At 44.7% G+C, this 22,788-nt stretch overlaps 1 protein-coding gene across 1 annotated transcript in view; it reads right to left on the reverse strand.

The window, feature by feature from the left end:
• Nucleotides 1–1,360: 1,360 nt before the first annotated feature.
• Nucleotides 1,361–22,788, reverse strand: part of ampd2a (adenosine monophosphate deaminase 2a) — a 119,428-nt gene continuing 98,000 nt past the window's right edge. Inside the window, 5 exon segments of the mRNA XM_084316731.1 lie at nt 1,361–7,171; nt 7,505–7,615; nt 8,902–9,075; nt 10,642–10,762; nt 11,972–12,135. Of these exon segments, the coding sequence (XP_084172857.1) occupies nt 6,959–7,171; nt 7,505–7,615; nt 8,902–9,075; nt 10,642–10,762; nt 11,972–12,135 (783 nt within the window). The 3' untranslated portion in view covers nt 1,361–6,958.

Raw genomic sequence — 22,788 nt, forward strand, 5'->3', positions numbered from 1 at the left:
AAACAAAAATGCTATTATTATTTCCCCTCATGTAATGTGCTGCAGTATATTAGTTTAAATGTAATATGACCAAATATTGTAAAATAATATGAATATACATAATGATGATTCATGTATTTTGCAAAGTTTACACATGTTGAAAGGCAGAATAATAATCAGAATTTACATTGTGCTATTCTAAAGATCTTGGACAACTAAGCCAGTATATATATTAATAAAGACAATTGTTTCCCTAAGCTGGAAATCAGAGCCTCAGGACTTTAAATTGTGAGGTTTTTTGGAGTTGGTCCAATGACCATGAAATAGTGACTGCCTTTGTGGGCTCTATTACATCCAAATTATTATTATTTAAATGTAGTGCTTGCAGCTGTGAATCAGAAAATGTAGCCAAATCCCAGTAGAATCACCACATGTACTGTCATAGTGTCCTGATCACCATGTTTACTGTCATAGTGTCCTGATCACCATGGTTATTGGCATAGTGTCCTGATCACCATGGTTATTGGCATAGTGTCCTGATCACCATGGTTACTCTCATAGTGTCCTAAGAGTTAAATCACCATGATTACTGCCATAGTGGCCTAGGAGTTAAATCACCATGGTTACTGCCATAGTGGCCTAAGAGTTAAATCACCATGGTTACTGCCAGTGTCCTAGGAGTTAAATCACCATGTTTACTGCCATAGTGTCCTAGGAGTTAAATCACCATGGTTACTGACAGTGTCCTAGGAGTTAAATCACCATGGTTACTGACAGTGTCCTAGGAGTTAAATCACCATGGTTACTGACAGTGTCCTAGGAGTTAAATCACCATGGTTACTGCCAGTGTCCTAGGATTTAAATCACCATGGTTACTGCCAGTGTCCTAGGAGTTAAATCACCATGGTTACTGCCATAGTGTCCTAGGAGTTAAATCACCATGGTTACTGCCAGTGTCCTAGGAGTTAAATCACCATGGTTACTGCCAGTGTCCTAGGAGTTAAATCACCATGGTTACTGCCATAGTGTCCTAGGAGTTAAATCACCATGGTTACTGCCATAGTGTCCTAGGGGTTGTTTCACTATTCACTGTCTCTGGAGAAGCTCCAGGATGTATGGCTCTTGATGACACCATCATTAGAACCTCACTCCCCTGGTGTTCAGTTTGAGGAGACTACAGTATTCATATTCACTGTACAGTATCATAGAAATAATGTATCTGAATTCTGTTTGTGGATTTTTCCATTTAAATATATAAATTGCATCAAGCAAGTCATGTCATATCATTTATTGACCATTATGAAGGAGTAGCGATTAGATACATATCTTGTTTGTGGAATAAATGTCAAAAACCAAACAAACACCAAAGTTTGATGAATAAACATGCTTTATTTCATTCTTCAGACGTTACACACGTACCATATCAGGAGCATTTGACTGTGAAACATGTAATTCTGTGAAGAATTAACCACGGTAAAGATGACTATAGATTACAAATACATCCAAAATACAATTTCATGTAAAAGAATTTTTAAGTGCGATACGAATGTGTAAAAAACAAAGATGTCGGCCCGTTATGAGAACCAAATAAAAGAGTGAGCATCAGAATGCTTGTAATCTATACTGTTAAATTATGGAAATACATAAATCAGAAACGTTCTATAATAATGAAAAAAGAAAATACATATTGAAGTGACACTGTACATGGTGATATTTGAATGTTTTTTGTGTCTGCAACCTGCCTGATCCCAAATAATCACTGGGCTACTAAATCGCATTATGATGCAAGAACTACTGCATCTACTGTAGGACTCTAACATGGCTTCCTCTATTCTCTCTTCTGTGTATAATTGCTTATGTGCTTTTTTTAAACTGAGACACAACATATCTGTTGAGCTGTTGCCGGGGACGACAACAACAACAACAACAACTGGGTACAACAAGAGGGCAACATCAGAGTATAGTATTTGTGAGGTAGGGTGCACTATATTGTGCATGCTACAGACATACAGGTATTGGTTCTCTGGTTCTGTTAATCCATGCACAGACACAATTATTATGCTAACTGACACTGTAGAGTGGAATCTGCATGAAAGAGCCAAGAGCAGACTCTTAACACTTCCAGTGCCACTGGTTAACATGGTAAAACGTGGTTGAATGCCACAACCCACTTCAATGATAGCGTTGTGAACGCATAATCTCTGTCTTAAATTATGGCTATGAGTCTAATCTGCCCGTCGCTTATCAATGACTTGTTTGCAGTCAACATTGTCGAAACGGATTGTTTTTTTAATCGCTTCATTTCCATTTTATAGCATTTTGAAAAGCCCTCGTTTTCAAGGAAAATATAAAGATTCCGTGATAATCGGCATTTACTGGAATATTCTGGCATACACAAAAACGGGCATTTTTCGGCCTATTTATGAATAGTTTTCAAATAAACGCTAGATTATCGATAGTATAATATACTATCGATAATCTAGCGTTTATTTGTGTTGTGTTATTATGTGTACTTATGCACGCTATAGAAGCGGGCTGAAATATCGATTCTCTCATTTCCTGATCAGCGAGCACACACAGACACACACACATATGGGACACGTTGATATATCTGTGAAAAAAGCTCAGATTATCCTAAAACTGGTAAAATAAATTCCTTACCTCAGATCAGATGTTATCCAAAAAGATTATTCCAATTCCTGATCACCATTCCAAATATCGATTGCGTTTATTGATTCAGCGTTGGGTACTGTAAATACATAATCCACGCATTTTCCGGGCCGGCGATCACAATGGATTCTTCAGTTGGCTTGACGGAAAAGTAAAATGAGGAAACTGGCCCGCCCCCGCCCCCCATCAGTCTAAAGTAATGGGGTGCAGTTACACAGGGAGAGACGATAGGGGGCGGTATCTTCCCAATTGAGCTCAGAGAGAGTCTGCAACACTAACCTGAGGCTCGATTGATGAAATATGAATTCAAATCGCCAATAAAAAAAAATACGACAAACAAACGCTATATAGAGTTGCCGGCACTCAACTGGCGGCATGAACTAACGACAAAACGTGTTGCTGGCACTCAAAGTGTTAAAAGAGACCATTTATGGACGCAGTGATACAAACACTGGCTAAAACAGAGCATGTTATCAGAGAACTTTCACCAACATTAGAATCTGATACAAAGAGCCGTGTATCATGTCATGAATCAAAAAAGACTTGATTTTCTGTATTTTTCCACACAGAGAATGATGTTAGATCTCTCTAATGGAGAACATCCATTACATATCTCAATATCTTTTACCCAGTGACCCCAAACTAACTAAGTTTAAGTTTTATAATCCTGTTCAGTAAAAGTAATGGATCAGATCCATACTTGGCTGATATCGACTTATACTGATACTCTGAATCGGTATCAGCAGTGGAAGAAGTGGTATTGGTGCATCCATAGGACCATTTAAAATGAACGGATGAGAAGGACAGATGAATCCAGTCTGTCAAAGTGCTGCTAAACTGCACCTCGACACAGGTGTCTGACCCTCTGGCATTGACCATTCATGCATCCTCACACCCTCAAGAGTCATAATAACCTATCAAATCAAAAGTATTTCTCGTAATTCCCTGCTAGACTAGAAAAAAGGCCTGCGAGTAAAAAAGTTACAAGCTACTACATTCTGAGAGCGAGTGTTCTTTGAACAGTCAATGTCAGACATACTGTAAATAAATCTTTTGGCTTCTACTGTATGCTTAGTAAGAGTGCTGAAGGACCCGGATGATGGAGCAAGCATTCAATATCACTCAGCTACAAGTAATACTCAAGAGTAGAAATATTCTACAACAATAATAATTAAAATAATAATAGACAAAAAGGTGGTGGGAAACGGCAAATATAAAATAGGCAAAATAGACATTAAAACACTGCGTCCAATTATTTTAAGTTTAACAAATAAAATAATATGTAAGGCTAGTAAATATGAATAAGCTGTATTAACAGAAATTATGTACTTCTGTTTTAATGATTAGATACCACTTCACAATGATCTGGAGCAAACAAAATTAAGTTTGAACTCTAGCCATTAATATATTGTTTATATAAAATGTCTTATCTCTATAGCTTTTAAAAAAATACACTTTGTACAGGAAATCCAACAAGTACACTAGTCCCATTATGCTAAAGTGCATCATTCTAACACTGAGAAGCTACTGTACGGTATATACCTTTCTGAATGAACATGGATTCTCGTTTAATTATCCTAATGACCTGTTCCCGTGGTAAACATGTATACTGTATAAACATACGTTACAGTGGCTTATTTGTATAAAGACTGATATTTTAGGATGTGTTCCGTTTATTACTTTGTAGAAGTTAGTATAACAAGGTATCCAACTGTGTGTGTGTGTGTGTTTGAATTGTACAACTTCAGCCCAGTACTTCTCCTAGAACAGTACTTATTCTAGAACAGTCTTGGCATCAAGTATGACTTTACAGTAGCAATTAAATATTCAAGATGAATGCTCACAGTTTGACACCTTGAACATGTCCAATGAAATAGAGGCTGGTGACATAATGTGGATGTGTATATAAAAAAGTATAGATCAGGTGTTGGTGATCTCAGCTTCCACCATATTTGGGGTGAGGTTGACAAATGCTACCGATACCCATGCAACAGTCTTAACCACGTCCCAGAACGCTTTGAGGAAAGAGTTTAAACGGCATCAGACATGACAGTTGGTCAGTGGCCTTGAATCCTTTATGTTACTGTACATTACAGCACTGTAAGCAGCTTTTCAGTCTCTCTCATACCCAGCAAGCATCCATGCAGGCATGCAGCACATGAGAAGAAGCACTTAAACGAAGAGCAGTAGAAGTAAACAGAAGTTTCCTCTCCACTGGAAGGCCTTGGTAAAGATCATCTACACCAAGCATGCAACCAGGCGCTATATGACACAACTTTCTTTCTTTTGTAGCTGAAGACAGAAGCTCTACACATGAAACAGCTTAGGAAGAGGTGGGCAAGCAGTGCCCAAAGCTCAAATCAAAAGGCACTGGTAAGTCTAGGCATGCAAAGGAAAAAATTATAAACAACTTTATGGGGCCCATCATTGGGGCCCGATCTAGTTCTAGTCTTCTCATTCACCATATTCACAGGGCGGCCATTTTGCTCTTATGTCATGTTCAGGTTGAGATTTCTTTCCAGATGGTCAAAAATCCCAACCCGTGTATGACATACAATAAGAGCAAAATGGCCACTGCAAATATGGTCAACCTGAGCATGACATACTAAGAGCAAAATGGCCGCTGTGTGAATATGGTTAATTGGGCTAGGAGAGAGGGGGAGTTTCAAGGCCCATGCACATGGCCTTGAACAAGGCCATATATTCATCCTTTATTTGTGCTCCAACATACTGTAAGCTGTGGTTGAAGGGCTCAATCATGCACACGTCTCCCCATCGTTACACCACTGCCACGCATCTTACATTCACACATACTGTTGCTATACAAATCTATGCTTCTCAATCGTATATTAAAATGTATGTGATTTACTATATTTACGGGGGGAACATTTGCAGCTAAAATAACTCCATCTGCAGCTAGCTTCATGGAATGTTTGCAGCCAAACACAGGAGCTCGACCCCCTATCTGGCTTGAGGGCCGTAGCGTTTGCTGGCTTTTCTCCCTGCTGTTTCATTCCAAAGAAATTCTGTGTGGGTTCATTCATATAAATCACCTGAAACCAACACTCCCAATCACAAGCAACAGCTTATAGACAGCACCGCAGCACTCACATACACCAGCCGATAGACAGCACCGCAGCACTCACATACTGTACACCAGCCGATAGCCAGCACCGCAGCACTCACATACACCAGCCGATAGACAGCACCGCAGCACTCACATACTGTACACCAGCTGATAGCCAGCACCGCAGCACTCACATACACCAGCTGATAGCCAGCACCGCAGCACTAACATACACCAGCTGATAGACAGCACCGCAGCACTCACATACTGTACACCAGCTGATAGCCAGCACCGCAGCACTCACATACACCAGCTGATAGCCAGCACCGCAGCACTCACACACATAGCCTACAGGAGCTACCGCCTCCTGCTCTACTTAAACCAATTTGATTTGGTCATTCATTCCTTGGTCCCTAATCTGCAAATCAGCCACGTCCATCATTTTCATGGAACTCCATGTTACACAAGCTAACGATTCTACATAAAACACGCCGTGGCACAACTTAATGGAATCGTTACCCAGCAATGACTGTAGTGTGTTAGTAAGGCAGACCTCATGAGCCAACAACCCACAGCAATAGTCCTGTAAGTTGTGTCTGCATCCCTTCATAATACTATTATAATGTGTTACTATTATGAAGATGCTGGATGCATCAAGGTAAGTAAGGCAGCATGACTGGGTAGTGGAAAATAAGCAGCTTTCAGGATGGATTTACTGTGAGGAGAGTTTTGTATGTGTTATGTGTGTGCTGCATGTACTGTATGTCTGTTGAAAAACATGCCATGAAATCCCAGAATGCATTACATGGCCCTTCCCCATGCAGGACCACATGGCTTTTGCTTTGCAGGATGAAGAGTCAGAAGGAGGAAGAGAGGGAGAGACAGGATGAAGAGTCAGAAGGAGGAAGAGAGGAAGAGACAGGTGAAGAGTCAGAAGGAGGAAGAGAGGAAGAGACAGGTGAAGAACACTCGGGTCAGGTGCACCCCCCCCCCCCCCAAAACACGGATGGGTTGAAGCACCCTGGGACTGAGCGTGGTGTCCTTGGCTTTTGGTCGGTGTAGCTGTGAGTGTGCAGTAGGTTCCTGTAGAGCTGGGTAGATGTGTGAAGGGGGTGGAGGGGGCAGAGGTAGAGTGAAGAGCGGGACTTCATTTGACGCCCTGTCTCCTCGATGTCATGCTGGGAGGAGCCAAGCGGTGGGTTGGGAGGTTTTAGGAGGAGGAGGAGATGGTCCGGGGAGGTCCTAATGCCCTCTGGAGACGGGCGCCATGGACAGGGTGTCCTCCTCGTCGATGGGGTCCAGATCTGTGCGCACGGCGTGGGTGATGAGGTTGAGCTCCTCGCAGAGTGTCTCACTGCGGTATGCCACACGGATATCGGGGACGTTGGTGCGACGGATTTCATTGCTCTCGGGACCTTCCTTACTGTAGTTGGGGCCCAGCCAGTAGCTCTTTGCCTGGAGGGAGGGAGGGAGGAAACCCGAGGAGTAAAGAAGCAACGATGAACGAAACATTGTGACATTGACCGACACTTATCCAAAGTTCAAAGTTCAAAGTCAAAGTAGTATCAGTCATGTACACATTATACATGTACAACGACAGTGGGATGCTACTGTAATGTTGCTAATCTCCCACCCTGCTTATTGGTGGTGAAGAAAATGAAAAATATTCATTATTTATCACTAGAGTAGGTTTGTATAGTAAAGTAGGTCTATATTATAGCATGTCTGGAAGACTAGCTAAATGAAGTGAAGGAGAGAAGAATAATGAACGCTGCTTAACGTTAGTACCTTGTGTGAGAAGCCACTCATGAGGACACTGTTCCTCGCCAGCTCACACATGTCACAGGAGCTCAGCTTCCACACCTGAGCGGCAATGCTGTACTCTTCCATCAGGGGCTCCTGACAGCAAACACAGACACACTTGAATGATCTATTTGTGTCCACTTAATCACAAGCATACAAGGGACACAGACATCACAGATGCAGCCAGGTGTTAAGAGACCTGTCAGTTACATGCCAGGACAACCAGGTCGCAACATACAACAAAAGAATGCAGGTAGTATAATAATTGACAGCATCTACTTCAAGGACACAAAAAACATTATTTCATTATTCCACATCAGGCTTGGGTGTGAAGAAGTGGCTAATCTAGTCTATATTCTGTTAATTCATTACCTGCATTGCTTTTACCCTTTTCTTAATATCTGCACTGCTTTTATTCTGTCTATTCTATGCTCATTTTATGTCTATGTCTATTTTATGTCCATTTTATTGCTGTGAATGGGCTGCAATTCCTGTATGGAAGGTGCTATACAAATAAAGTGTATTATTATTATTATTATTATTATTATTATTATTATTATTATTATTATTATTATTATTATTATTATTATTATTATTATTCAATTATTATTATTCAATTATTATTATTAAAATTATTAAAATTATTATTATTATTATTATTATTATTATTATTATTATTATTATTATTATTATTATTATTATTATTATTATTATTATTATTATTATTATTATTATTATTATTATTATTATTATTATTATCATCCTCTTAGTGAAACCAGCCACTTGAAGGCCCCTCATAACTAATTTGTGCACATGACACAGGCTACCAAACATAATATACCGGTATATTTTTTTTTTATCCACTTTTTCTCCTCCTGTTTTTCTGTGATTTTCTCCCATCCCAATTTAGTCATGCCAATTCCCCCCCTCCCCTTCCTGGTCGTTGCTCGCATGTGCCCCCCACTGGTTGGTCTAGGGAGGGTTGATAGATACTATCACATGTCCCCTCCGATACATGCAGAGTCAGCCAGCCACTTCTTTTCACCTGCCAGCGCGGACTCTCATTGGTGAGGTGTAACGTGTGGGAGGCGCACACTACCCTCACCATTGCCCTTCTTCGCTGTGCAGGCACCCTGACCGACCTGTAGGAGTGGCTGTTTACAACAACCAGATTACCACCCACCGGCTTCCCTCCCGCTGACTCTGCCAATTGAGCCAGTATGACGGCCGGCCAAGCCGGAGGCAACGCTGACAGCCGGATTCTATACCAGTGTCTCTCGCGTTGGTGACAAGCGATTAGTCTGCTGCGCCACCCACCCAGTATATAAAGGAAAAGCGGAGGCCATTTGCAGTTCCAGGCGAGAGTCAACGTGAACTCTGACCTTGGTGAAGTGGAACTGCAGGGGGTCATCGGTGGACAGAGAGACCATCAGGCCTCTAGACAGGTACTCTGGCAGTGGGTTGCGGTGGTAGCTGAGGAACAGGCTGTTGTTGCTCAGAGGAGACATGGCGATGCCAATCTGAGCCAAGTAGTACAGGTACTGCAGCACAGGGGCCTATAGGAGAGAGAGATATCAATATTGAAATAGGTTAGGGATCTTTATTTATACATTTTTCATATTAACATTTTGGAGAAACCTACAAGGTAAACAGTTCAGAAGCAGAGAATAGGGAACCAATGCATCCCCAACCCAATAACTACAGACTGTTTCAGGGGGAAATGTCTGTTGTATTGCTAGGCAACAGCTACAGTATGACTAAGGTTGACTTCCCGTTGAGTTTGCTGCTATGTTTGTAAGTTCTCTCATTGGGTGCCACGCCCCCTTTGCCCAGATAACCCCTTGAGTGCCAGCGCTTTAGTCAATGGGAGGTCAGGGATATTTGCGAATGCTTAAACTATATCTTAAATCAGGGGTGCCCAACCGTTTTTGAACCAAGATCTACTTTTTAATTGACCACCTAGCCGAGAGCTACCAGCCAAAATTGTATATTGTAAGCCATCATTTGAGGCTTTATAAAAGCAGCATAATGAACACAAATCTGTCAGTGCCGAGTCCAACCTCATCTTAAATAACAAACAGCATTGCATGTTGTAGTTAACAAGGAGAGGCAGAGTTGATTTTCCAATTTTTTATATAATCTAATTTTATTAATCGAGATCTACTTGAAATCGCGATCGACTGGTTGGGCACCACTGTCTTAAATTATGGCTATGGGTCTAAAACACCCCTCGCTTATCAATGACTTGCTTGCAGTCAACATGTACGAAACTGATTGTTTTTTCATTGGTACATTTCCGTTTTATACCGCTTTGAATACAAGTATAGTTTCGGAGAGTTCTAGTAATTTCAGAGAAAATCCGCGATAATAGCCGTTTAGTGGAATACACAAAACACGTTGTCATTTTTCGGCTTATTTATGAATCGTTTTCAAATAAACGCTAGATTACCGATAGTATATGTGTACTTATGCACGCTAGAGAAGCGGGCTGAAAAATCTATTATCCATGACCTGGTCAGCGCCAACGTCATACACGCACACGTTGTGATCGCTATGAAAAAAACATCTGATTAACCCAATACTGGTAAAATAGAGTTCTTACCTCACAACAGATGTTCTGCAAAAGTAATAATCCAATTCCTGATCGCCATTCCAAATATTGATCGCGTTTATTGATCCAACGTTATAGTCCGAAACACATAATCGAAAGCTGCTCCGAGCCTCCCCAGTGAATGTGGTAACAGACACTGCTTGCCAGAGATGGGGAAACCCTGGACCGGACTTTTTTTCTGATGCACATGGCCACTAAATCCAATCCAATGATGTGCATTACCATCCGGGAGACGATAGGCGGCGGTATTTGCCCTTTTCGAGCTCAGAGCCATTCCCAATGATGAAGTCAGGCTGGATGGATGAAACATTTATGGATATCGCTAATAAAAGAAATAACGATTAAACAACAAGAAAACTCGTCATTGGCACTCAACGCATGGCGAGTTAGGACGAGAAATCTCGTCGTTGGCACTCAAAAGTGTTAATATTGCCAAAATACTTTGACTCAGATTTTCATCAACACTTTTTCATCAGTTGGTTGGTGTAGGTTAGGGTTAGGGTGTCCTGACCTTCCGGAGCAGCAGTCCGTGGGAGATGTTCTCCGACAACATGAAACCTGACACCAGGTGGTGAATAGGCCCCGCCTCTCCGCAGTGAGGTCGCAGTACAAACATGTGGAAGCCACGCCTCCTGCATGGGACAAAAGCATTACAAGTCACTGAAGCCTGATGAAATCAAAAAGGGTTTGTGTGACTCAATGGATAATTAAGTGTTTTAATAGGGCTGGGACTTTATCGCATTAATTTCGATTAATTAACTACAGAAAGAATTAAAAGTTGTTGATGGCATGATGATTTTTCTTTATTGTGTAAGAATGTTACCTTTCGCATCAAATATTGATATGCGATTAAAATGGGATTAATTCCGATTAATTAACAATAAAGTCTCGAATTAATTTGATTAAAATGTTTAATCGAGTCCCACCACTAGTTTTTAATTAATTAATACGCGAGTAATTAATTGTGCAAACAAATCTTTTTGGTTAAGCTTGTACAGACAGGAGCTTGACCCCACTGACTTTGTATTGGTTTGAGGCTAACTAGTATGAGGAACAGCATGGATTGTGCCGAGAAAGGACTCGACCGACATGTTAAAATAAGAGACATGTTACAACGCGACAGCTATACCTGTTCCGTTTATGTAGTAATGTGGTCATAGGATAACTAGATGAGAGGGTAGATTTACGGTAGATGAGAGGGAATGACGCACATTCAAAACAGCCCCATTTGCCTTCTTTAATTACTAACAGAAAAGCTGTCTTCATCAGGGCGTCTATGAAAACAGCTGTGCCGTTGAAACGCCGCTGATTACAGAAAGCAAACGGGGCTATTTGAATGTGCGTCATTCCCTCTCATCTACCGTAAATCATGTCGCCAGTACAAGCATCTGTGGTGTTTACATTTGTTAAAAAGGGCACATTACCAAAAAACAATGCTGATTTATTTTGCACATAATTTCACATACATTCATTTAGTTTGCCAGTTATTGAGAGTAAATTAGTTTGAATATTGCCACCAGTGATGTCATCAAGGACATTGATTCCTTGTGTTAATTACAGCTCGATGAAATGCAGTCCCTATAAGACAAGGTATTGATATTTTTTCATCTACATCAATTTGTGGAGCTGTAATTAACAAAACACAAGGTTTCAATGTCTCCGATGACATCACTGGTGGCCATATTCTAATTAATTTACTCTCAATAATTGTCAAACTAAATTAACGTATGCAAGTTTTGGGATGTTTTTGGATGTGTACGAGATTACGTGCAAAATAAATTGGCATTGTTTATCAGTGAAGAGACCCTTTAATTTCTTAATTTCTGGTGCAAGCCTCAGACCTGCGCAGGTGGTTGAGCACAGTCATGTTGGCGTAGGTGTAGTAGAGATAGTAGGAATACGGTGGGTTGTCCTCCTCTGTCCAGTTGGCCGGCAGAGGGCTGTCCAAGTTGAAGATGTGATGCTCAGGTTTGGACTCATCATCCACACTGTCAAAGCCCACCACCTGTCAACATAAAACAATATAAAACACCAAAACAAGTCAGTCAATGTTGTCCTATTTCAGAGTTATTAAGTTAAGTTATACTTTATTAATCCTCTGCATTTGACCCATCCTAACTCTTTAGGAACAGTGAGGCAGCCACACAGAGCGCCACCCGTGGATCAACTCCAGTTGTTGTCGTGTTACTTTGCACGGTAACAGATACGCGAGTCCTCTGCTTTGGTTGTACGTATGTTTATTAGCTTAGCCTAGCTACGTTACACGGGTGTGCATCCTAGGTTCCTGTCGAACCCTCCCTGACCCCCAGTACGGTGGCCTGTACCTTCGCGTATATCGCACACACATTAACATAACACCACAGTTGTAATGCCAGTACCCTGGTCAAGGGTAATGACAGGAGTATGTACCAAGCATGCATGTCTTTTGGTGTGTGTAAAGGATTCAATTTAGTTTCCTAGAGGTAATTAAAAAAGGGACTTCAATTTACAATATGTAATTATCTACGACGTGTTTTCTTACTTCCGTTGCGTTTTGGTTGTGGGGACTTTTACTTTGTAAAAAGGCGGAAGCTTAGTACATACGTCAAGATTAATATCCGGTATTGTCCCGGCTTTTGCCAGTAGGAGAATGTTGCGCCAAAGTATAAGGTGTGGTGTCGTGAGATAGTAGACAAAGTATATCTATAAAGACACTTCTGTTCTGTTTAGTTATGGCTTCGCTCAGCACCAGTTGCATATATCTCGCTTCAGCATATATACACTGAATAATTTCACAAATGTACCTTTAAATGCCAGCATTCATCTGGCCATACCCCCATCCGCTTACCTATATAAGCAGGGGTGGTGCCACACACGCATCTCCTTCTCAAATTTCATCACAAGCAACGTGTTGCTATATGCCCACTTGACGTGGAGAAAAATATTTACTCTGAGGAAAGGAAGTACAAGGAGATACGTTGACATCATATCTTTATTTTCTCTCTCACTATTTTCGAGAAAATACGGCGATATTGTCTTCGTACTGGAGTGTCTGGAAGATGATGATCATTCTAAAAATCCGCGACCGGTTTTCGTATTAGGAGCACGCCGCTGCATGCCTCTCAACTGCAGTTCCTTGCTGTGTTGGTTGGGGTGAAACCTTTCAGGGCACAGCTGAACTGTAGGACGCGCCGCTGTTGTGAGAAGCGGTGGGTTTCAGGTTGGGTGAGTACTGTTTTGCTGGCAGGCTCCACTTGTCTGTTAGTGCTATGGGGGCTAATTGACAATGTTTATGAAAACCGGCCCCAGGCTAGGGTCCTTTGTTCAGCCTCTTAGGCGACAGAAGACCTTGGTCTGAAGCCCATTATAGTTTTAACTAGTGGGCCGCGACCATTAACACCGGTGATCCCTGTGGATATCTCTTCTGTCACCGTGTAGCCCCTTCTTTCATATCCAAATGAGAGTATTCCTTCACGAGGAGATATGGGCATAGATGTTCGATAGCGGAAGATCTATGTTCAAGTCAGCTACACAGGCCAGTTTGGGTGTTGTGCTGGCTCCGTCGGGTGTTGGTAAAATCACCGTTGTAAAGCTGTGTTGACATCTTGTTTCTCTTTTCTCTTAAAAAGTGAGGAGGGTTTCAGAACGGCGGCCTGTCTGGGTGAGTGTTATATCATTGTGTACAAGTTCAGGTGATAGCTGCTTAGCTTACGGTTAGCCAGTCAGCTGTTAGCTGCGGCGTTAGCCTGCTGTGATCACTGCGTGGCCTACATATGTTGGGCCTACTGTTAGCCAGTCAACTGTTAGCTGCGGCGCTAGCTTGCTGTGATCACTAGGAAACGTTAGCTTGCTGCTATCGGCCAAGGCCCAGCGCGGGGTAGCTCCGGCTCCTCGCGCCGCCGCCGCGAGCTCCCCTCTGGTCGCGTGCGCCGTTCGCTCGGCGTCTCGCGGGCAGGGGCAGTAGCGACCGACAGTTGGAGCGGCCGTTAGCTTAATGCTACTCTTTTTTTTTTTTTTTTTTTTTTATCTTTTTCCCCCTCCATTTTCCTCCGATTTTCTCCCATCCCAATGTTAGTCGTATGCCAATTCCCAGTCCCTTCCTGGTCGCTGCGCACTTACCCCCCACAGTCAGATCATCTGGGAGAGTGGAGGCTACCACGTGCTTCCTCCGACACACGTCCAGCCAATCACCGCTTCTTTTCACCTGGCAGCGCGGATTCTCATCGAGAGGGCGTAGCGTGTGGGAGGACCACACTATCCCCCTCAAGTCCTATCCGCGCTTAGCAGGCGCCCCGACCGAACTGTAGGAGTCGCTGTTTACAACGACCCGGACCCACCCCGCCAGCTTCTCCCACCCTCTAATACAGCCAATTGTATTAGTGCAGACGGCCAGCCAAGCTGGTGACAACCCCGGAGCTGTGAGCTGGATTCGAACAGGCGAATCCAGCTCACAGCTCCGGGGTTGGTGACGAACGCAATCTCCGCTCAGCCACCTAACCGCCCTGCTTAATGCTACTCTGTTGAACGTGCTTTGATTATAACATGTTTTAAACACTCTTGACTACGACGTCATCTTTGACAGAGGATGTTCGTCGAACCTGCCCTGGGCCAGGACGGCAAAGCCTGCGTCAACAAAGGGGACCGTAACGACGGGTTGGTGCGGCGACGCTGCCCAGTTCGAACAACACAGGACTGCTGTGTTTTCTACGGGGCCTTGAGACTGCACTTCGCTGATCTACGCTCCGGGTAGGACAAAGGTTTGGCCAGACCTTATACGCGTCTTCTCGCTTTACCTTCTACATGTTTTGTAAATAACGCTGTTTTCCAAAAACGTGTGTTGCTGCAATACATTTAGGATACGACGCGAGTTTTGTGTGAATTGTCTTGTCACTGGTAATTAGCTTCTCCGTGCAAATCGGGTTGTTGTTACAGATGTGAAAATGATCTGGTTGTTGTGTGAGAAACATCATGTGTGTTTATATGTACCGTGTACTCACAACTAAGGGGTAACTAACCTATGAAGCTATGCTTAGTGACAAATGAGTAAAGAATTTTCTTTTCTCAGCCTGTGATGACAATGAACAGTGTGTTCACATATTAACAGGTTTTCCTGTTTTAACTGGCCGTATTAAGGGTAAAGTAGGAGGATTGTGTTTCCCCCCGGTTCCCTGGGGACTTTTTCATCCTCCTATCAGACATGTTGTTGCACTACATTGTGTCTTTGTGTGGTAGGGATGCGATGTAACCCTTAGCTTGATTGCTGAGGTTGTGCTAAGACTGCTGGAGAAACTTTATTTTCCTAAAAGAAAAGATTGTTTGGTCGCTTTCGTGTGTGCTTAGCAAGGCCTGTGGCCGATACTAATCGAGAATTATGTATTCTCTCATTATGAAAAACGGCGTTCCTCTGTAGAGTGTTTTTGCCATTTTTTGTAGGTGATGATGGGTTGTGTGTGTCATGTGACCTACAACTGGGTTGGACTGGCCACAGAAGCACATGTGTGAGTTGGACCGGGGCTCTTAGAGAGCCCTCTCTATTCTGTGTTTTTTCCTTAGTAAAAATCAGATAGCAGGTTAGCTCATGCGCTGTGTGAAGCTGTCAAACGCTTTACATCGTATCATGGGTGTGGGGTCGTAAAGGGGTGAACTGGTAACCTTTCCTCTCCCCCTTTTTTCTGTTGGTCAGGGGTACACCCCCTGTCCTTCAAGGTTCCTGTCACGTTGCGGTTCGGCACGTTACGGGGTGAGGGGGGTATTTCCTGGTACCACGGCCTGGGATATTGGGCGTGTGCACCGCAGAAATTCCCCCGCCATAGAGTACGTCACCGTGCGCGTCTCTGTTGGTAGGACTTCCGTGTGCTGTTCAGGTCCATGTGATGGATCTGTTTCGGGGGGGTGGTCAGGGCTCCTCCTCACCAAGCGCCTATTCGGGCCTTCTGTGAGTTCGGACTCCTCCTTCCATGTGAGGGAGCCTCCATCAGAGTACAGAGCCTCCTCCTCAGATTGTCAAAGTGAGTGGACCCTCTAGAAGGTGTCCTATTCTATTGTGTATGTATTCGATTCAATTCGATTATTGAGTGTGTATGGGTTCAGTGCCTCTTCCCCGGAGAGCCCTAAAACCAATTTTTTACATGGCTCAAGGTGCAATATATTCTTTTCAATCTGTACAGCTCACGTGGGAAGTCTCTCTGGGGATTCCCGTCTCCTTCCTATGGGAGGGTGGTGGGATGTAAAAATGTGAACGATTTTTACCCCCGGCTGTGTAGACTGGGATACATACTGTTGGTGCTTCCTTCTTTTCTATTAAAAAAGAGTTGGAGTTAGGAAGTGTCACACCCCTCTTGTCGTTCCCCTGGACGCCTTGGGGATTCAATGACAGGTCTAAATAGCCTGTTCATTGATGTGGGTGTGTCCCGACGCACGTGTAAAGCTAGCTCGCTGTAAACAGGCGACTGACTGGCACGCCTTGGTTGCTTGAGGTTAAAACGGCGTTTTTATAGAGCAACTGGGATGGAGGTTTTTCCTCTTCCGACGACCACATCCCACGACCTGGGTTGGTTATCGACGGATTCTCGTTCATGTCTGGGGGATGATGACGGAATGGATCTGAACATATGTAGAGGGGTCTCACGCCCTGGGGGTGGGCCACCGGGCGCGGTTCGCCCGAACGTCTGGGTGGCGCCTTCTTTTCATGTTAAGATCAACACGCATATCTGCCCTTTCTCCTGGAGTAGGCATGTCGGCGTGGTTAGGGCACGGGACTGGTTCTGGTCACGCTGGTCCGGATCAGTTGAACCCGTTGTCCGCCGGGGATGCAGATCTGCTGTTCTGGTACCCTGAGGGACTTGGGCTTTTTTCAGGGGGAAAAATGCCAGGTCGGTCCGGGTGTCACAGGGTTAAGCGCTATGGAGACCCTGGTTGGGTACGTTTTTACTCAGCACTGTCGTAATGGCTTACGGCCATGCCAACCTGTACACCAGGGATCGGCAATAGGCGGCCCGCGGGCCGACATTGGCCCGCCAGCAATAATTTCTGGCCCGTCAGATTATTTTGAGAATATGATATTTATTTTACGCGCGGGAAATATTCACTCGGGACGCCAGGGTGTCTTTTATTGTGAAGCTGTATCTATCTACCGGTAGTCATCAAAAGTCTGTCACTATAGCCAATTGAAATGCTAGAAATGGTCACGTGGACTGGGAGAACCAATGGAATAGTCCCACCGGGCCGCGTGTATATTTCCCTAACGGACTTTCACTTCCGCGTTCGAGATGGAGCGAGTAACAAAATGTGTTAAAAAAACAAAACAAACATCTTTGAATAGGGAAATGCAACAGGGAAATATAACGCTTCTTTTAATAAACAGGAGCCATACTTAAAATACGGGTTTATCGCAACAGGTCGGTGATTCTTGCGTGCCGAGCCGACGTCCTCTCTGCATAATATGTGGCGACAACAACAACAACAACAACAACAACAACAACAACGAGGAAATGATTACAACTGTGTTCAAGTTGGCAGATAAAGTAGCTGCATTCAAGGCCAATCTGGAATTGGAGGGCGGCGAGTGGATATGTGACATGTTTCAAACATTAGCATTTGTCTTCTGATCTGTTCATCACCCGCCGCGGTGATCTGCAACAGCTGATCTGCTATTCATGAATGAATTAATGAATGAAAACTTTATTTAACAGATTGCAGAATGGGTACAATACAGTACGGCGCAATACACACAATTGTTAAGGGGATGCAGACCAGAGAAAAACGTTTGTCTCTTTTCACTATATTAAATTAGCCATTGTTTTTGATCCTGGCCCGCCAAGCAATGGCTTGGGGAAAATCTGGCCCGTGGCCAAACCTAATTGCCGACCCCTGCTGTACACGCTCGATCTCGTCGGATCTCGGCCGCTACACAGGTTGGTCCTGGTTAGTACTTGGTTGGGAGACCGCCTGGGAATACCAAGTACGGTGTGCTTAGGGGCGGGTTCTCCATTCTTTTTCGCTCCTCTCTCACGCATGGCGAAGAAGGGGCCTGTTGGGGTGGTCTTTGACCTCCTCTGGTGACCCTGTGCTTCCCGTATCGCCAGGCCCGGTCCGAAGTAATGTTTTGTCGACCCGTAGGCCTGGGTTAACCCTTTTTTGAAAACTGAAACACTTGTATTGCGGTATAGCCGGTGTACACCTGCAGGTGTGTTTTGGAGTTTTTTCTTGAGGGGTTATAGGAACAACCACCGCATTGGGTAACACCAAGGTGGTTGATTCCCTGGTGTGTTGGTGCAGTGTCAACTCCCGGGTTCACCGGTTGAGGGTGCCCCTGCACGTTCATGACGTCTGCCAATCGTGTCAGCCTTCTCTGCCTCAACCCCTCTGGGTGGGGGTTTTTAAATGGAGGCTTGGTCATGCAACAACGCCAGCATACGCCCCTTCCGCCTGTGTTCAGCTGTCCCCTCTGGTGCCTGTCTCGTCCGCAGTCTCCAGGCTAGGGTTAACAGCCTGTTGCCTGGTTTTTCCCCGGTGCGCTGCCTGCTTCCGTTGGTTAACCTTTTTTGTGTGCTTACGGCCATGCTGACTGCCTGTTCTGCAGGGTCAGTGTGCCAGGCGGTGTACTATTGGGGGGACAGGGCCCGCTCGGCTGAGGGGCCTTTGTCCGAATACGCTGGCGATGTGGGGGGCGGGGTCACTAAGTGCCCACCTGGTGGGGTCTTGATGCTGGCATCATGGACTTCTCCGGGCCCCCGTTCCAGGGGGTCCAGTCCCTTTGGTGGGTCTGGGTCTTCCTTCGCGCTCCGCTGCTGCGGCCTTGCCACGGGGTTGGGTTTGCCCTTGACCCCGTGATTCTGGGGGCAGTAACGAGGTTGTTTCCTCCATTCGTTCCCGGGTGGCATGCGGGTTGTGCGTGTGTGTAGTCGTGGGGTCAAGCCACGCTCTGCTCACCCTGTGCGTTGAGTTGCTTGAGTGCCTCTTTGCACGGTCGGGTCCGTTGCCCTCCCGTGAAGCCACCAATAGGGGGGGTGCCCTCCATTAGGGTGGGTCGGGGGGGCTCGGCCCTCCCTGATCTGATGGCTGTGGGGGGCCTCAGCGGGGTGTATTTGTCGAGCTATGGCTCCCGCTCAGCTCCTGTTATGCAATATATAACCAAGTTCTGTTAGTTATGGTGCGCTCAGCACCAGGACGCCGCTGCGGCCCTTGATTTTTCATTGTGGTGAAATTTGTTGGGAAGGAGATGAGTGTGTGGCACCACCCCTGCTTATATAAGTAAGCGGATGGGGGTGTGGCCAGATGAATGCTGGCATTTAAAGGTACATTTGTGAAATTATTCAGTGTATATATGCTGAAGCGAGATATATGCAACTGGTGCTGAGCGCACCATAACTAACAGAACTTGGTTATATACATAACCTTACGTTATTAATAGCAACCCCCGAAGAAGCAAAAAGGTGTGTTAATATGGTGTGAACCTTACATAACGTTATTCCTATTTTTCTGATTGATGTTTGGCGCTGTGTTGAAGCTAATGGTTGTTAGCCTAGCTTATAGCTTCTGGTAGCTAACGACATTAGCTTAACGTAAGATATAGGTGACTGAGAAAATGACCTAATCGCCCCTCCCTTTCTGTACCACAGTTCTTACGGTGTCAATGATCATATGAAGGAACGGAAATAAATGGTCAACATCAGTTTGAGAATCGTTGTCTTAATTCGAGGGCCTGCTACAGTAAGAACTTTGCCTTCACCTGCCACAACTAACTGCTAAGGGACGGACGGCAAAGATCAAAGCAGTGAGTTGCAGCGACCAACGGTGATACAGCGAAGCAAGGTAAAGAAGCGGCCACATTCAAAATGGACGGCACCACAGCGAAGCAAGGTAAAGAAGCGGCCACATTCAAAATGGACACGGCGCCACAGAAGCAAGTAAAGAAGCGGCCACGTTCAACATGGACAACGTCACGGAAGAGGCAGATAGCCAAATAAAGGAATGTAACGTTACAAAAACAATGGAATTAAAGGAAAGTAGCATGACAGGATTGACATTACCACGTCGTTCTCAACGGTTTAGTGTGTCCACAGAAAAAATGCTAGCTTACCAAAGTGATGAACTTGATAAAAGGGAAAAAGGATTGCTTACATTATATGCCCTTTGGAAAGATTCTATCAGAACAAGCAAGGATGATTTAAAGAGAGACATATCAGACTCTGACCTGGCTAACATGGCAGACCTTATTGAAAGGGGAGCAACAGATGTTATGAAAGTGTACGGTGAAATCAGAGAACGTACAACAGTAACAACTGAAATGAGATGCAAAGTAGACACATGCGAATCAATGACTAAAGACATGATGAAAATAATCTATGAGCGCATAGCACAAGTAGATGGTGACTTTGATGCAGAGCGTGAAAGGAAGCGTCTCAGTCAGCTACACGCACACGACTATGCCCACTCCATTTACAGTACTCCCTCTCAATCACAACACTCAAGTTGTCACTCAGCATCACTGAGTATAGCAGCTAAGAGAGTAGATGCAGTCGCAGAGCTCGCCGCTAAGGAAGTTCAATAGCAAAAGGAAAAAATAAGGCTAATGGAAGAGCAGCATAACAAGGAGCTAGACCAGCAGAGGGTTGAATTACAGCGACTAGAAGTAAAGGGGAACCTGGAGACTGCTCGCGTCAAACTCCAGACTTATGACAGGGAGATCAAACGGATCGGCGACGATGAGCGGTACGTAGAACAGAACGTCCTTAGTTTCCTTTGGTGGAAAAATGGAGATACAAGGCAAGCACACCACCACAAGACTATCGGATGAAAGTACATCTATTCGGAGCAGCGTCATCCCCGGGCTGCGCTAACTATGGACTGAAATACCTGGCAAATGAAAACAGGCAATCATATCCAGCAGGATCCCAGTTCATCGCCAGAGATTTCTATGTGGACGACGGAGTAACAAGCTCGGACACAGTGGAAAGGGCCATTCAGTTGGCACAAGAGGCAAGGGAGATTTGCGCTAAAGGCGGTCTACGCCTACACAAGTTTTTATCTAACAGTCCTGCTGTCCTACAGAGTATGCCTTCAGCAGAGTGCGCAATAGACAGTGGGTTTAAGAACCTCACCTTCCAGGACATGCCACTGGAACAAGCGCTAGGAATACACTGGGACATAGAAGACAGCTTCAGATTCAATAACGATCTGAAAGAACAGCCAGAGACACATAGAGGCATATTATCCACGGTAGCCTCCATATTTGATCCTCTTGGCTTCCTCGCACCATACGTGCTCAATGGAAAACGGATACTTCAAGAAATGTGTCGCCAAGGAACCGGCTGGGATGATCTTCTGCCTGAGGTGCTGAAACCACGGTGGGAGAGCTGGCGACGTGACTTGACCAACCTAGATAAAATCAACATCGCTCGAGTTTACATCCCTGCCAGCTTTGGAGAGGTCGTAGAAACGGAACTGCATCATTTCGCTGATGCAAGCACCAGCGGATACGGTCAACGCTCGTACCTGAGAGTCAAGAACCAAGGAGGAGAGATTCACTACTCTCTAGTAATAGGAAAGGCCGTGTTTCTCCCACAAAGTTGACTACAATCCCAAGACTTGAATTACTGCAGCTGTGGTCTCAGTAACCATCAGCAACATGCTCAGAGAGAAGCTTGGCTATGTCGTGAGTAAAGAATACTTCTGGACGGACTCTAAGGTGGTCTTAGGCTACATCAACAACGACGCACAGTGTTTTCACACATTCGTCGCAAACCGCATCCAGAAGATCCGCCATAGCACCAACCCTCAACAATGGCACTACGTCCCCACGGATGACAACCCAGCGGATGGAGCATCTCGTGGAAAAACAGTGAACGAACTTCTTAGATCGGACTAGTTCACGGGACCAAGGTTTCACTGGGAAAGGGACATACCTATTCAACAGGACATAACATCGAACCTGTCCATAGGAGATCCAGAAGTAAAGAAGGCACAGACTCTGCAAACAGAGACCACGCAGGAACCAAAGGGTCTCGCTGACCGATTATCCAAGTTCTCAACTTGGTTGCGAGCCTTCAAGGCTGTAGCCTGCCTCATCCGACGAGCTAAGAAGATCAAATAATCTGCTCTATCTACAGTGAGTGAGCAGGAAAGCGTGGAGCTTGTCATAATAGAAGATCTGCAAAGACAAGCATACAAAAGGGAAATTAAGATTGTGAGCAAGGGAAGTCAGCTACAACATAACAACAAACTGTACCACCTCGATGTCTTCTTACACACAGATGGCATCCTGAAGGTGGGAGGAAGACTCCAGCGCTCGTCTCTCGCTGATTCATTCAAATGTCCAATCGTCATTCCCAAGGAGCATCATGTGACAAGACTCATAATAGCTCACAGCCACGAAAAGACAAACCATCAAGGAAAAGGCTTCACCACAAACGAAATCCGATCCAGTGGCTACTGGATACCTGGTATAAGCAGAGCAGTCGCTTCATACATCAGTCAGTGTGTGATCTGTCGTAAGCACAGAAGACCCACAGAGAACCAAAGAATGAGTGACTTACCTGAGGAACGCGTAGAACCATCTCCGCCGTTCACATACAGCGGCATGGACTGCTTCGGTCCATTCTTCACTACAGAGGGAAGGAAACAGCACAAACGATATGGCCTGCTCTTTACCCGTTTCAGATCAAGGGCCATGCACATT

This window comes from Notolepis coatsorum, assembly GCF_963971535.1.
Source record: "Notolepis coatsorum genome assembly, chromosome: 6".
NCBI classification, from domain to species: Eukaryota; Metazoa; Chordata; class Actinopteri; order Aulopiformes; family Paralepididae; genus Notolepis; species Notolepis coatsorum.